Below are 16,871 nucleotides of genomic sequence, written 5' to 3'. Positions count from 1 at the left end.
TATACTATATATATATATATATATATATATATATATATATATACTTTTTAACCACAAATGCTCGTCGTGTACCATCTCTGAGATGCGTCATGTCATTGCGTCATCACGTCACGTTTAATTCCCTCCAGAAGCGTCTCACACGATTGTGTTCCCGAACACCAGCATCCGTTTATTGTGTTTCGTCTGATGCTCTGAGACACACTCATTTATGATGGAGGGAAAAGGGACCACAGTTTCTTCCCAGATTGCAATAATATAATATAATATAATAAAAAAAATATTTTTTTTTTTTTTTTTTTGCACAAATTTCCCATGAAGTGATGTTTTGTTCTCTTGAATACATGGGATGGAAACGCTGCTTTATTCTCAAATGTTTGATGCAATATTGCAGTTGTGCGCATCAGTTGAATTCACACCTTTGGACGGAAACACAGTTGTTGGTTGTTTATTGACTGAAGTCTGTTTTCACTCTTGTGTTTTTAGAGTACTATCCCAACTGTGAGGTGATGTTTATGGGCATGGCCAACATCCACTCCATCAGAAACAGCTTTCAGTCACTTCGAGCGGTTTGCAGTCAGATCCCAGATCCCGGCAAGTAAGTGACATTTAATATACACTCCCGTTCAAAAGCTTGAGGTTGGTAAGATTTTTTTGACCAAGGTGGCATTTATATGATCAAAAATACAGTAAAAACTGTGAAATATTATTACAATTTAGAATAACTGTTTTCTATGTGAATATATATAATGTGATCATAATGTGATCCTATAATGTGATCCTGTGATCAAAGCTGAAAATTCAGCTTTGATCACAGGAATAAATTACACTTTACTATCTATCTATATATATATATATATATATATATATATATATAGTAAAGTGTAATTTATTCCTGTGATCAAAGCTGAATTTTCAGCATCATTACTCCAGTCTTTAGTGTCACATGATCCTTCAGAAATCATTCTGATATGAGGATTTGCTGATTTTGATCAATTTAAAGGAAATAGTCTTAATTAAAATAAAAAAAATGACTGACCCCAAATTTTTGTTTGTTTATTAAATTTAAATAATATATATTCTATTTATATATTTCTATTTAAATATATACAAAAAAACATTAGCTGAGAAAATAAAAATAAAAGCCTCTAAATGAAGATAATTCAAAGACATTGTGTTATCGTGGCTGACAAGTAAAGCATCGAATGCATAGCAGTTTTCATTAACACTTTACTTGAGGCCTTTTTGTACAATGCATTATAAAGGTATTCACGATGTACATTCTAACAATTATTCATGAAAAGTTATGCATTAAAGTTAAAATGCAGTATATTTGCAGATGCCTTGTTACATCTTAAATTGGTTGTTTGTCGTGTTTAAATGCATTATACTTTCAAAAGGTATTCAGTATTCAGTTTCTGTTGTTAAATAACCCTAATGTAGGATAACCTGAAACCCTGAACCCCACTGATGTTAAAATAACACTTCTTATGCTACAGTAAAACACTGATGTTCACGTTCAGAAGCTGAAGGGATGTTTTCTTGTCACAAAAACAATGTGAAACGTGAAATTTTAAAGATAATTTAAGTTTATTACACACGCTTTAAGCATTATCGTATCGCATATCGAATATCGCATTATTTAGTGAGTTTTCGCATTTGTGACCCTGGGCCACAAAACCAGTCTGAGATAACTGAGATGTATGCATCACCTGAAAGCTGAATAAATGAGCTTTGCATTGATGTATGGTTTGTTAGGATAGGACAATATTTGGCTGAGATACAACTATTGTAAATCTGGAATCTGAGGATGCAAAAACATACATTGAGAAAATCTCCTTTAAAGTTGTTCATTTATGTTGGCGATTGTGCTGCATTCACTCACACAAATACATGTTTGATATATTTACGGTAGGAAATTTACAAAATATCTTCATGGAACATGATCTTTACTAAATATCCTCATGATTTTTGGCATAAAAGAAAAATGGATAATTTTGACCCATACAATGACCCATTTGTTGGCTATTGCCACAGATATACCCGTGCGACTCGTGACTGGTGACGTGATCCAGAGTCACACATCGCACTTTTCTTCAACATCGTGCAGCCGTAGTTTCTGCTTGTGTAACCCGAGTCTCGGTTCGCTCTGTCCAGCTGGCTCTCGGCTCTGGAAAGCACCCGTTGGCTCCAGCATCTGTCCGTCATGCTGAAAGCTGCTACTCTGGTGTGCTCTGCGGTGGAGCGCGAGGGGCGTCCGGTGCTCGTCCACTGTTCGGACGGATGGGATCGGACCCCGCAGATCGTGGCCCTCGCAAAGATCCTTCTGGATCCCTTCTACAGAACCATAGAGGTACATGTGAAGAAGTGCTGCTCCTGTCCTTTAAAACAGGGGTTTTGGGACTGCAAGGGAGTGACGTAGAAAAGGAAAACTGTAAAAAAAATATATAATAATAAGAGTAAAAAAAAAAAATTGGATTAAAATGTCACCTGTAACCTTTATTTATATAGCGCTTTTTACAATACAGATGTTTCAAAGCAGCTTTACAGTGATAACAGGAAAAATATTGCAACAAAGTTGAGTGTCAAAGTCCAGCTTAACCCATTTGTGTCCACATTTTTCTGAATTGTTTCATGCATAGTCGTATTAATAGTGTCCTATGTGAACATGTTCTGCATTCATTTTCCCCAGGTTTTAGTTTTTTTTTTTTTCTTAAAATCCCTTATTTGGTTGTTTGCTTGCATTTTGAGACATAAAACATGGATAACATCTAGAAAATTACTTATTAATGGAAAATTACAACTATATACTACTGCAACTATAGTTTGCGATGGGCTGAATCCCCCCAGTGACCCCACTAATGCTGATTCCCCCCAGTGACCCCACTAATGCTTAAGTGAGTTCAGTGATGGTTCATTTTTGTTGAAAATAAGTTGTTAATTTAGTTCATCTATCTATACAGTCGCTCTGGAGAAAACCGTGAATAAATAAATGTGAATAGGTTAATCTATTAAATTAGATAAAATAATAAACATTTTGATTAATATAAATAAATAAATTGTATTCAAATTATAAATAAATAAATGCATTTACAGTGTGCATTAATATAGTGAGTAGAAATAAAAAATAAAAAGTAGTGTATAAATAGTGTATAATCAGTTCATTTTGTTGTCATCTGATAGTGTCAGTGCAGTTAAGTCGATATTATTACATTTGCTACATCCTCTAGATCTCCAGTCATCTTTGGGATTGTGTCCGCAGGGTTTTCAGGTGCTGGTGGAGACCGAGTGGTTGGATTACGGCCACAAGTTTGCGGACCGCTGTGGTCATCAGGAGAACAGTGATGACGTGAGTGAACAGTGTCCGGTGTTCCTGCAGTGGCTGGACTGTGTTCATCAGCTCCTGAAGCAGTTCCCCTGCCTGTTCGAGTTCAACGAGGCCTTTCTGGTACCGAACCTTTGCTTTATCTACAGTAGGGCTGGGCATTGACTCAAATGTCATGTGTATATACTGTATACAGGGTTCCCACGGGTTCTTGAAATCCTTGAAAGTTTGTGAATCTGAAAAAGAAAGAAAAAAAGGCCCTGGAAAATAAACACACACAGATACAGGTCCTTGAAAGTGTTTGAATTTATTTTGTGCAAGAAGTTTTCTGGGAAAAATTCCATATTATTCCCTCCGGTCGGATGAAAGTGTTATTTCACCAACGCTTCGTGGCCTATGAATACTAGCTTGCTTGATTTACGTTAGTTACGCACATTTACACGTTACGTTAAGTGTTTCCCGCGCGAGGTACTTTGTGTTGTACGTTGCCATGACGTTCACGCGCGCACGAAACTACTACGATGGAACCTCAACGTTTGTTGTTGAACACCACATATGTGTTCCCATATTAAGTCCTTGAATTTGAGTGTATTGCACCTGGAAAGTCCTTGAAAGGTCCTTGAATTTGAAGTTAACCAAGGTGTGGGAACCCTGTGTATATTTGGTCAACTACTGAAAAATAGCATAAGGAATTAGCCAATCAACGCATCAGTTGCCTGTTTTAGATGGCAAAGAGAAAGGAACCATACCTTAAAAAAGACCAAAACGTTGGTTTAATTAAGAAAATAAGCCTCAGAATTTGAGCTACACTTATATTTTTAATTAAAGTCCCCCTGTATTCAATAAATGTATCCCTTAAAACTCATCTTTGATCACCAAAATTACGTATTTAAATGTTTTTTCCTGGAAAAAAATTATTCATGCTTGAACGTAACTCGACACCCTTGCCTCATTTAGTATACATGGTTCTTTGAATATGCAAATGAGCCCCGCCTCCACTCACTCACTCAGCTCAGAGATCCACTGGTTGACGATCACACGTTGATCTGATTGGTTACAAGGTAGTTTGTGACGTCAGAAACACCAGCGATGTCAAAGCGTGTTTTTGAGACTGTCTTTGGTTCACTGCAGTTTTAAGGAGGAAATACTCAGCAATGGTGTCGACTTATGAATTTGCACATGGTTTGTCTTAAAGCATATTAAAAACACATATAAACAACATGAAAAGCTTAGGGAGTTTATAAAAAATAAACAGCATGATTCAATGCAGCCAGACTACATGGTTCCCATCATAATCAATGAAGCAGTCTGTAGATTCTGAAGCCTGATTGGCTGGATCATGCAGGAAGGATAAATGATCAGTTTATATTATCTGTAGACTGTAGGTCACATCCAGATGTTGTTCTGATTAACTCTGTTGTTGTCCTAGGTGAAGCTGGTTCAGCACACGTACTCCTGTCTGTACGGCACATTCCTGTGCAATAATGCAAAAGAGCGAGAGGCTCGTAACGTCTACAAACGCACATGCTCCGTCTGGTCTCTCCTTCGCACCGGAAACAAGAACTTCCAGAACTTCCTCTACATCCCCTGCCATGATATGGTCAGCACACCTACACACCTACACACACACACACACACACACACAAAGTCATGTCACCTTCATTTCTACAGCGCTTTATACAGAACAGATTGTTTCAGTAATAAACAGGAAAATAACAGAATCAATGATGCAAACGTCATCAAGTAAAGCAGCTCTAAAAAGACAATAGTGTCATTATTCAGTTCAGTGTTGATTCAGGTCAGTTCAATAACTGTGTAAGTTCATCAATTATGAAACGAGGTCAGCTATAATCAGCTGTAAGCGGTCAATGTTGCAAAATTTGTTAATTAGGCCCTGTGTCCACCAAAGCATTTTTGCTTTTTAGCATTTTAGCATCTTAGCATCTTTGGCTGTCGTATTTTTCCAAATGTTTTTAATGGGAGCGCCACGTTTTTAAAACGCCAGGAGCGTTTGGCGTTTTTTACCGGTCGCCGAGAGTTGAAGAATGTTCAACTTTGGGTAAAACGCAGCGCTCATCACTGTAAAACAAGAGCCAGAGCAAGAACTTTACATTGTATCGACATTTTTATATAGAAACTACACAGAAACAAACTATCTGTGAAATGAGATACTAGTAACAAATCAGCAATAAAGCAGCTCTGCAGAAAAGTGTAAAGCAGTGGTCTTTTAGTTTAATTATTAATATTTTGAATTGGCTTTTATTTTTAGTTAATTTTAGTTTCAATTTTAGTCATTTCATTGTGCTATTGTCATTTTCATCTAGTTTTAGTTGTTGTTTTAAAATATTGCTATTTAGGTTGATTAGATTTGTCAATTTTAGTTTTTATTTATTTCCAGTTAATAATTGTAATGCTTCAACTTAAACGTATTTCAGTCAGGCAGCTTTTTTTCAATTAACAGAAATGTTTTTAATAGTTTTAGTTAACATTTGTAATTATAAGCTTCCAACTAGACTCTCAAAAGGCTATTTTAACTTTAGCAAATATATATGACATATATTTTCAATATATATTTTAAAATATAAAACAGTCAAACCAAAATGTATTCAGACACCTTCAACAGTTTCACAGTTTATTCACTATAGTTTAGAAAATGGTAATAAAATGACACGAATTTGACTGGTTTTGTCCATCCTTCTGTTAGACTGTCTCACACATGAATGATGTTGAATATCTGTCAGCTGTTAAATTTAACTACACAATTAGATAATACCAGTTTAGCTCAACCAATCACCAAGCAATGCTTCATTGTGTTCAGTCTGTGTGTAAAAAGAGCATTAGCAATTAAAGAAAAAACACTGAAGAAAACATGATCAGCTCAAAGTGTCTGAATCATTTTTGGTCCCAAATGTTTATAAATGTTACTGGTAGTCACTGTATGAAGATTTCTTGGGTATAATATGTCACAGTTTACTTTATTTTGCTCTCCTCACTTACTTAAATGAAACTATAGTGTCCTGCACACACTAGAAAAAAAAAAAAAAATATATATATATATATATATATCTATCTGGTGTCTGAATAATTTTTGGTTTGACTGTATATTTTAAAGTATTTTAGAGCTAAACAATTTATATTTACTATAGAAATTTCTATAACTTTGTACGATTTTGTTCATTTCTGTGCCTTTTCCAAACATGGACATTCCGTTTAAACCCAACCATTCCATTTAACACCGTTTAAAAGACACAAATTTCCAATTTATTTTTGTAATGCCCAATAAATGTCTTGGATTTAACGCCACAGTCACTGTGAAGACGTTGGTGTGTGTGTGTGTGTGACGTCTGTGATTGCCTCTGTTGCAGGTTTTGCAGCCCGTATGTCACACGCGGGCTCTTCAGTTGTGGACGGCCGTTTATCTGCCGACATCATCGCCGTGCACCGCGGCCGAAGACGCCATGGAGATCTACCTGAGCCCGTCGGCACAAGGAGAGGAGTTCACCTCACGCTCGCTCGACAGGTGACCGCTCGCGCGCAGCTCAGTTAACAGCAGATTACACTGCTTCACAATTACACTTGTCCGCATATTGCTTCGAGAAATCTGTATTTGGCCGAGTTCCAAACAACTCTCCCGAAAGTAATATTGCGATGCAAAGGTTTCAGGTTTCAGCAGACTTTCTGCCAGTAAAGCACAGATTGCAGGACTGTCAAGTGTCAGTATTTTATTTTCATAAGGCAGTAAATAATTTTTAAAAAGCATTAAATGTTGGTTTTTTTTTTTACAAAGCATTAAGTTTGCTTTATTTGTCCTGGTGACTTTTTTGTTTTTATGCAAAATATTAGGTGTCATTATTTTTATTAAACAAAAGGCAAAGTATTGTTATAAAACTTTATTATTATATATTAAAGTATAAACAAAATTTTTTTTTAATAAAATATTGTTTGCTTTACTTGCCTTGGTGACATTTTGAGTGTTTTTTTTTTTTTTTTGACAAAATCCTTTTAAGTGTCAGTATTTTAAAGCATTAAATCATTTTTATAAAACATGAAATCTTTATTTTGCTCATATTTAGTTTGCTTTACTTGCCCTTGTGACAAAGTATTTGAGCCATTATTTTTATTAAATAAAAAGCAATGTTATAAAGCTTTATTATTATATATTATTAATGTATATTTTATAATATATTATATATTGTTAAGCATATATTTATAAAACTATTAATGTATTAATTTTTTATTTTTTTTATTTTTTATAAAGCAATGTTTGCTTTACTTGCCCTGACCCATTTTTCAGTGTTTTTTTTAACAAAATATTTAAGTGTTTGTATGTTTGAACAAAAAACAAATAATTATTTAATGTCTCATTAATTTTTTTTTATAAAATATTAAGCTTGCTTTACTTGCCTTATAAATATTTTGCTAAAAAAAACATTGAAAATGTCACTAAGAGCCAGTATTTTTGTTAAACAAAAAGCAAAGTATTTTATGAAGCATTAAATATTTTTTAGCAAATATTATTGTTTTATTTTTATAATGCATTGTTTGCTTTACTTGCCTTTTTTTTTCTAAAAATAACACCTATTTTCCTTTTAAAATAATTGTTGTTAATATAAAACTTGCTTGTTTATTGTACATTATGAAATATAAACCTTATTTATAAAAACCTTATTTTTTATAAACATTTATCAATGAGTCGCTATACTGAGATGCTTTGAGTTGTGTGTTCAGATTCTGCCCTCTTGTGGAAAACTGAAGCATATTGACATTGTGTGTTTTTCCATTCACTCAGGCTCCCCAAAACACGGTCGATGGACAACTTGGTGTCTGCTTGTGAGAACGGCGTGACGCTCACTCGCACCTCAAGTGACCCTAACCTGAACAAGCACTGCCAGGAGGGACGGCCAGCGCTGGAGTCCAATCAGCCGTTGGCGATCCAGGACACGTCGATCACTGGATTGGTCAGCGATGAGCAGGAGTTGGAGACGTGTGAGGAATTAGGTTCTTTGGTATCTTGTGAGCAACATGAGGATGATGTAAGGGTGGAGCCTTGTTTGACAACCCAGCCACTGCCGTCTTTGCCCCACCCCTTAGCATTAGATCAGGCCCCGCCTCTTCCTGTTTTAAATCAAGCCCCGCCTCCAATCCCAATCAGTCCCCTCCCACCTTTACCACAGGAAGAGGAAGTCAGGACTGCAGAAATCACTTCCACACCCTCAAATTCACCTTCTCTTTGTAATGGCTTTGCACACGTAGAAAACACTAGCAGCTCTTTGAACTCCGAGCTCGAACACTTTTCTCCAATGGAGGCATCCGTGGAGACGCTAACAGAGCAAAGCGCCATCGCTCCAGCTAGGATTGAATCGCACATCCCTGTTGAAGCAAAAAAGACTGAGGCGTTAAGAAATGGAGAACTTGTTTCTGTGAGAGAACGGCCACCCCCTGCTGACTACGCCAAAGCAGCGCGGCGTCTTATTTCCCAAAGCCAGTTGACTGATCTTTCCCTACTTGGCTCCCAATGGGACAGTGTCCAGGGGCTTGTCCAGTCTGCCTGCGGTGGCGCCATTCAACACGGGACCTATCATGGCCGTCGATTGGCAAACAAGCTTCTTCGCACCCATGGTGGAAGTGCAAACGGTGGGCCGTGTTGTCGTCGTGACCCTTTGCGCACTCCTGGAAGTCCGATCCAGTCGGGTTGGTTTTCCGCCGTGAAGAACTCAAGCTACGCCGCGCTTTGTTCCTCAGCCGCCTCTTCGTTAGCAATGGGACCGTCCTTCCGGCAGCTTCTACCCTCCCATTCTTCACCCTCCTCAGGCGGATCTCTGGCTCCATCTCAGACGCCCGCGTACCTGGACGATGACGGTTTGCCGGTGGCGGTGGACGCGGTGCAGCAGCGGCTGCGACAGATCGAATCAAATTACAAACAGGAGGTGGAGGTGTTGAGGCGGCAGGTTCGACAGCTCCAGCTCAAACTAGAGAGCAAACAGTTCTGCACGCCGCCCTCCGAACCGGACGTCGACTATGAGGATGATATCGTAAGTCTATGTTCCCACATATGCACGTTTCCTATCAGACCGGTGTTTGGACATGCAAACTGATTTCAATGAAAGTGAATTTATCATGTGGGTCCAGAAAACTCTTCAGTTTAATCAAATTTAAGAGTATTAAAGGGGTGGTATATATAACGCCCTTTACACAAGATGTAAAATAAGTATTTGATTTCCCCAGAGTTTGTATGTGTTAAGTTTTAGCTCAAAATACCCCACAGATATTTTATATAGCATGTTGAAATTATCACTGTTTGAGGGTAAGCAAAAACACACCGTTTTGTGTCTGTTCCTTTAAATGCAAATGAGCTGCTGCTCCCGGCATAGGGGGCGGAGCTTCAAGAGCTTGTGGATTGCAGTTAGAAAAGTGAAATCATAATCAACCACCCCTTTAAAGTCTTAAATATCTTAAATGGTCTAACAGAAATCTTAAATATCATTTTAAGAGGTCTTAAATTTGGGAATGTAAAAACAGAAACAGCCTACTAATTGTTATATGATTTAATTAAATGCGTTTCAGAGTAAAAAATAATATAAAAATTGTATATTTAAAAAATGTAAAAACCTGCTAACAGCTCTCTGAACTCCTAGGTCGACCACTTGAATCACACAGAGCGGATTGTGGACACAATATCGCCTGTTTTTTGCTGTTTTGCCACCAAAAATAGTTTCAAACAAAGCCACAGCAGAACTGTTGTGCATCTCTGAGCAGTGTTTCATCACTGAATGAATCAGTCCATTTAAATGAATCTGTTGAATGAATGATTTAAAGGGATACTCCACTTTTTTCGGAAATATGCTCATTTTACAACTGCCCCAGAGTTAAACAGTTGAGTTTTACCGTTTTAGAATCCATTCAGCCGAACTCCGGGTCTGACGGTACCACTTTTAGCATAGCTTAGCACAGATCATTGATTCAGACGAGTCCAGTAGCATTTCTTTCAAAATGACCAAAGAGTTTCAATATTTTTCCTATTTAAAACTTGACTCTTCTGTAGTTAAACCGTGTACTAAGATCGACAGAAAATGAAAAGTTGCGATTTTCTAAGCCTATATGACTAGGAACTACTCTCATTCCGGCGTAATAATCAAGGAACTGTGCGGCTGTACCATGAGTGCAGCAGGCGTAGTGATATGACGCAGCGCCTAAAAATAGGTCTAATAGGTTAGACAAACTTAGTCCCGGTCACGTTGGAAGAAGTGACCGAGCTGGGGACTATTTTCAGGCGCTGCGTCATATCATAGAATCCACAATCCGTCCTTCGGATGAGACGTTAAACCGAGGTCCTGACTCTCTGTGGTCATTAAAAATCCCATGGCATTTCTCGTAAAGAGTAGGGGTGTAACCCCGGTGTCATGGCCACACACCATTGGCCCTTACCAATCATGGCCTCCTAATAATCCCCTTACATTGAATTGGCTCTATCACTCTCTCTCCTCTCTCCACCTATATCCGGTGTGTGGTGAGCGCACTGGCGCCGTTGTACTGTGGCTGCCGTCGCATCATCCAAGTGGATGCTGCACACTGGTGGTGGTTGAGGAGAGATCCCCTGACATGATTGTAAAGCGCTTTGGGTGTACAGTAGTACATATGAAAGCGCTATATAAATGCCCGATTCTATTCTATTCTATATCATTACGCCTGCTGCACTCATGGTACAGCCGCACAGTTCCTTGATTATTACGCTGGAATGAGAGTAGTTCCTAGCCATATAGGCTTAGAAAATCACAACTTTTCATTTTCCGTCGATCTTAGTACACGGTTTAACTACAGAAGAGTCAAGTTTTAAATAGGAAAAATCTTGAAACTCTTTGGTCATTTTGAAAGAAATGCTACTGGACTCGTCTGAATCAATGATCTATGCTAAAAGTGGTACCGTCAGACCCGGAGTTCGGCTGAATGGATTCTAAAACGGTAAAACTCAACTGTTTAACTCTGGGGGAGTTGTAAAATGAGCATATTTCCGAAAAAAGTGGAGTATCCCTTTAATGAATCGACCATTAACAGTGACTTGCCGCCACCTACTGGTAGTTTTAGTTTTATATGTTGATTTTTTGGGGGGGGGATTTATTGGCCGATAAATCCCAAAAAAATTCTGATTACAAAAACAAAAGTCTCACCATTAAAAGTCATGCCCCAAGCACACAATTATAATGATGTCCTATAAAATTTTATACTGCCTATTTGACAGACTTGTTGCACTTAACTGTGTTTTCATTTTTTTAAGCGATTTAGATTTATCGGCCAATATATCGGTTAGCGGCTTTCAAATATAGAGTTTATCGGCTTAATTTTTCATATGGGTGCAACCTAAACATTTATGCGTAACTGCAGGTTCAATGTATTTGTCATGTTTTTGAAAAGTCTCTTCTGGTCACCAAGGCTGCGTTTATTTAAGAAATACAGTTAAATATTGTGAAATATTACAGTGCAGTGTTTGATTGACGGGTGTGTAGCTGCTCCTTTAGTTATGCATTCATGTTTTCACTGCAAATGCGATGCTCACATGCATCTTAATACCAGGTGTAAACGGGGTCTGCATTGAGTGTCTTCTGTGTCTCGCCCCTCCAGACGTGCCTGCGGGAGTCAGACGGCAGTGATGAGGAAGACTCTCTGTCCAATCACAGCGAGGATCGCTTCAGTGAGGGCAGCTGGGACCGCGTCGAGAGGAAGGACACCGAGGTGAGGGATCCACACTCTTTCCTACTAACGCCTGTTTCACACATACTCCGTTTGCAGTGCGTATTCGTTCCCGCACCCGTGTTAACCGGTTACAGCGTTCACACTGCGCGCGGATGCGGTCTGTCAATGCGTTCCAGGACCGGTGTGTATACAGCAGTGCAGAGATCGTTATTTCTGCTGTGCTGCACGTGCTAAATTAAAGGGATAGTTCACCCAAAAATAAAAATTAGCCCATGATTTACTCACTTTATAATGGGCATCATTTTTTTGTGTCCATTCAAGTGCATCTATCCATCATAAAAGTGTCCCAAACGGTTGGTGTAAGAAGAAATATCCATATTTAACCATAACTTTATAGACTAAAATGGACATTTTTTTTAATATAACTCTGATTGTATTCGTCTGAAAGAAGAAAGTCATATACACCTATGATGGCTTCAGGGTGAGTAAATCATGGGCTAGTTTTAATTTTTGGGTGAACTATCCCTTTAAAGTGACAGCACATGGTCCGTGGTCAAAATAAACACAGTTTGACATTAAAATGTAGTTATCTCACCATAAATGGGTTTAATTAAATTATACTACTATTTTTCGCAGTCATATTTTTACTTTAAGCCTGGGGTAAAGCACAGAAAGGCCAAACACTTACCATGAGTAGCAAAAATAACTGATGCGGTAAAAGTTTAAATATTTTTTATTGTGAAAGACACTGTTTGTTATTATGTGTGGGCAAGGCATCTCTGCATAAAGTGATCATCACGTGACAGGCTGCTGGTGCGAGAACTACACTGAACAAGAATGCTGCACAATTAATGACACTTGTCGTTGAAGTGGAGAAACAAAGTTCTGTATGACCCACAAGTCTTTTTATATAAAGATTTAAATGCTAAAGAAAAAGCATGAGAGTCAGCTGTTTTTGTCAATTGTAAGTTTTAATTGAATATTTGTGATTTTTAACACAAGAAAGGTACTTTTAAATGTTTTTGCCACTTGCTTGAGCAAATTAATTATATATTATTTAAGTATTAGTAATGCATTGAATAATATTTGTTTAAATTTAGTGTTTAAACGTGGTTAAGTCTATGAAAGACTGTATAACTGTACTGTGTACAAAAAGAGAATTGCAATTCTGACAAAAAACTTTAGTAACAACTTTTGGATTTGAAATAAAAATAGTGAATAAATGTTGTGTTTGTGGTATACAGCGGATCAGTTGCGCACTGCAAACGGAGTGTGTGTGAAAGCACATGAGCGCGTGCTGCTCCACATACACACTGCAAACGGAGTGTGTGTGAAACAGGTGTAATTCCCCTCAGTTGTTCTCAGTGACACTAATATCCTCGTTCCCGTGTCTCAGGTCACCAGATGGGTCCCGGATCACATGGCTTCTCACTGTTTCAACTGCGACTGCGAGTTCTGGATGGCCAAGCGTCGGCATCACTGCAGGTGGGTCTCGTCCTCAGACCCCTCACACACCTCACACACACCGGACTGCACTGACATCATGTGTAGAGAGCAGAAATGATTGGCTCAGCTGAACATGACTTGCTGATTGTAAAGGGTTGCCGAGCTGCTTTTTGTAACTTTGACCTAAATTTATTAACTGAGATTTTAAGTCATGTTAAATATGTAGTAAATGTACTGAACTTCACAATTGATTTATCACATATAATTAAAATAGCTCATTTAATCAGTGCTTATACGATTAAAGAGTCCTGTTTTTGATGCTTGTATGTTGTTTTTATTCTACATTTGTCAGATTTGATTTTAAACTTTGATAGAATATTTGATTGGATTAATAGCATCGTATTTGATCAAATATAGACTTTATAGATTGTTTGGTTAATTTTATTATTAATACTATTTATATACTATTTAAGTATTACAAATATTTAAAATTAGCTCTTATTTTTATATACTTTAATTTGTTTAGCGTTTAGTAATTGTGTTACTTGCTTTGAACATTTTTATAGTTTTTTTTATATATATATATATATATATATATATATATATATATATAATATATAAAAAAAATTATATATATTTCTATTTAGTTTTTTTTTGTCATTTTAGTACTTCAACTTAGTTGAAAGTGCAAGTTTATCATGTAATATTTATAATTTATTTTAGCTTTTTCAATTTTCCGAATACATTTTTGAATAGTTTAAGTTAACAAGAACAACACTATCTAAAGTGCGTGTAATTGATTAGTTTGTTGGTTTACTGTATTTGAATTTTGGATTTTTTTTAATTTATTTGTAATCACTTGGTTAATTTATAGAATATTAGTTTAGTTTTATAGCCAGTGTTAGTTTTAGTATAATTTATAGTATTATTACTACTAACTTTTTTTAGCTTTCGTTAAGGTTTTTTTTATTTGCTTTTTTTATTAGTTCTGTTAAATATTTCCATTTTAGCTTTTAATTTTTGTTTCAGTTCTTCAACTTAAAAAAAATACACTTAGAAATGTTGCTACTTGGTTACTAACTGAACGAAGTTTTTCATCTAATATTTATATTTTGTTTTTGCTTTTAATTACTGGAAACATGTTAGTTAACAAGAACAGCACTACTTACATGTGTGGCACATACGATTAATTGCTTGCTTGATTGATTGAATGTGTGGTATTCTGGCAGGAACTGTGGTAACGTGTTTTGTAAAGACTGCTGCCACCTGAAGCTGCCCATCCCAGACCAGCAGCTTTACGACCCGGTTCTGGTGTGCAACACCTGCTACGACCTCCTGCTGGAGTCCCGTACGCGAGAACTACGCTCACAACAGCTCAAGAAACCCATCGCCACTGCGTCCAGCTGAGACGGCCAATCACAGCGCGCGTGTGCAGACAGATGCCCGTCATTTAGAGGAGGAGCTGCTCTCGGCCTCCTCCCCCCCCCCAGACGCACGAGGAGGGCGATTTTGAGTCCAGATCCGCTGAGACTGATCGACTTGAGGAAGAGGATGGATGAAGTCCTGAAAAAAAACGAGCGCGGTTTGTGATGGAGGGGCGTTTTGAAAGTGAACCGATTGAAAGCTTCTCTGGTTGAGGACATAAACCGAACCCATCTGGGGTTCAGATGCACAGAGAGGCGTTTCTTCATCTCAAAAATCATCTTATCACACACACACACGGCCCCCTACACATCACCAATGAAACACACACACTCACGTAGGACAATCACCTCCTTCCTTCCCTCAAAGCCCCATACGTGTCCATCAAGAGGCTCACTATTTAAGATGAAAATCAAGCTGCTACACTATTTAAAAAATGAAATAATTCTACTTTTGTATCCTTATTATTTTGTGCACTATGGAGGGGATTCGAGACCAAAATGGAGAAATCTGCAGTTGTTTACTTGCTGTTGTCTGCTGATATGAAGCTTGAATGTATAATTTCGTTTCATTTTGTATTGTTTCTGGAGAGATTTATGGGCTGCCGTTACTGAACAAGCTGCCGGTTTGCATTGCTTTGATTGCAGTTTTGTGGTGTTAATGGGGCAGTGCACAGAACGGATGTATTTTTCTTGTCCTTTTTGTTTTATTTTCAGCCACTCCCTTCAAAACGGCGCTTTAGCTGAACTGTGAAATGTTCTTTTCACTCTCATTTTATGTGAAACACACACAGACACACACACACACACACAACTAACTTTAAATGCCAAACTCAAGTTCCCAACATGTCAGTAATATATAGACTTCCAACATGTTCATCCGGCTGGTTGAGCGTCTGTAGCAGAAAGAAGGAAAGAAAGAAAAACAGAACAAGCTGAACATTTATGCACCGTTAATGTGTGTGTTGTTGTTGTTGTACGTTACGGTAAAACTATAGCCATGTTGCACTGCTCTATTTCAGAATCTTTAGCCAGAATACTAGTGTACTAGTTTCTTTTCTACAACTTCATCTGAATAAACCAATGACAGTAATTTTACAACATTTTGATTTAATCTCACAAGTTGGAACGGGTGGATCACTGGAAACTGAAACCGGACTTTTTGCATTCGAGGGTTTCACGGTTACGTCTTTGTTCGCTCCTGTTCTCAAAATGTGTCTTGTGAACATCACACAATAGAAATGCATATTCAAAATAAGTGCTATGATTTATTTCCCCGCCCTTTCTTTCACGTCGTCCGCGTCTTCAGGCCCGGTTCCCTTCATTGAGCGTGTATTTTTAATGGTGAACCTCTCAACAGTGCCATGTGTTTTTGTTTCGTTTTTTTTCTTATGGATTCACCATGTAACTTTAACATGTTCAGTGGTACAATAGCTAGATGCTTAACAGTGAGAAAACGATTGGTTGAGAATCGATGTTGGGATAAAACAGGATAAAACACTGCTTTGCTTCTTTCTTTTCTTTCTTTTTTTGTCGGATGGTTTAATTTGTCATTTTTCATTGTGTTTAATGAAGGACACATTTTGAGTTAAAAACATTAAAAAGGAACCCAGAAATGTGATGTATAGTTATTTGGTCTGTAATAGTGGCTAAAATCTGTCACTTAGTGAATAATTGTTGTAAAGATATGCATTGTACAAGTTCAATCCCATGGGTTAAATAAAAAGATACGTCTTTATCAGCCATCTGTGTCCAGCGTTAAAGTGTGACTTTAAAGAAACGCTTTTTATTACAATGCAAATGCAAAATGATTTACTTGTGAATTTCTCGGCCCGTGAGCCGAGGACGTTTATTAGTTTGTTCTTGCATCCGCGAACAATACAAGTCGACACCATTATGACTAAAAGTTTGCTAAGAAGTATTTCCTACTAAAGCAAGGCGCTATTTGACTCCGTTAAAGGGATACTCCACTTTTTTTGGAAATATTAGCCGAA

The 16,871-nt window shown here is 37.5% G+C and overlaps 1 protein-coding gene across 4 annotated transcripts in view; it reads left to right on the top strand.

Annotated features, from left to right (window-relative positions):
* The window catches only part of mtmr4 (myotubularin related protein 4), a 92,905-nt gene extending 76,285 nt beyond the window's left edge, over nucleotides 1–16,620 (top strand). For all 4 annotated transcript variants that reach the window (XM_084413859.1, XM_084413860.1, XM_084413861.1 and 1 more), the window contains 9 exons: nucleotides 484–595; nucleotides 2,155–2,350; nucleotides 3,260–3,445; nucleotides 4,752–4,922; nucleotides 6,688–6,842; nucleotides 8,112–9,354; nucleotides 11,939–12,049; nucleotides 13,407–13,495; nucleotides 14,686–16,620. In XM_084413859.1, coding sequence (XP_084269985.1) covers nucleotides 484–595; nucleotides 2,155–2,350; nucleotides 3,260–3,445; nucleotides 4,752–4,922; nucleotides 6,688–6,842; nucleotides 8,112–9,354; nucleotides 11,939–12,049; nucleotides 13,407–13,495; nucleotides 14,686–14,863 — 2,441 coding nt within the window. In that variant the 3' untranslated portion in view covers nucleotides 14,864–16,620. The remainder of the gene's footprint in view (nucleotides 1–483; nucleotides 596–2,154; nucleotides 2,351–3,259; nucleotides 3,446–4,751; nucleotides 4,923–6,687; nucleotides 6,843–8,111; nucleotides 9,355–11,938; nucleotides 12,050–13,406; nucleotides 13,496–14,685) is intronic.
* Nucleotides 16,621–16,871: the final 251 nt, after the last annotated feature.

Source organism: Rutilus rutilus (genome assembly GCF_951802725.1).
Source record: "Rutilus rutilus genome assembly, chromosome: 7".
Classification (NCBI taxonomy): domain Eukaryota; kingdom Metazoa; phylum Chordata; class Actinopteri; order Cypriniformes; family Leuciscidae; genus Rutilus; species Rutilus rutilus.
The sequence above is the reverse complement of the archived record's forward strand: the minus strand, read 5'-3'. Positions and strand labels throughout refer to the sequence as shown.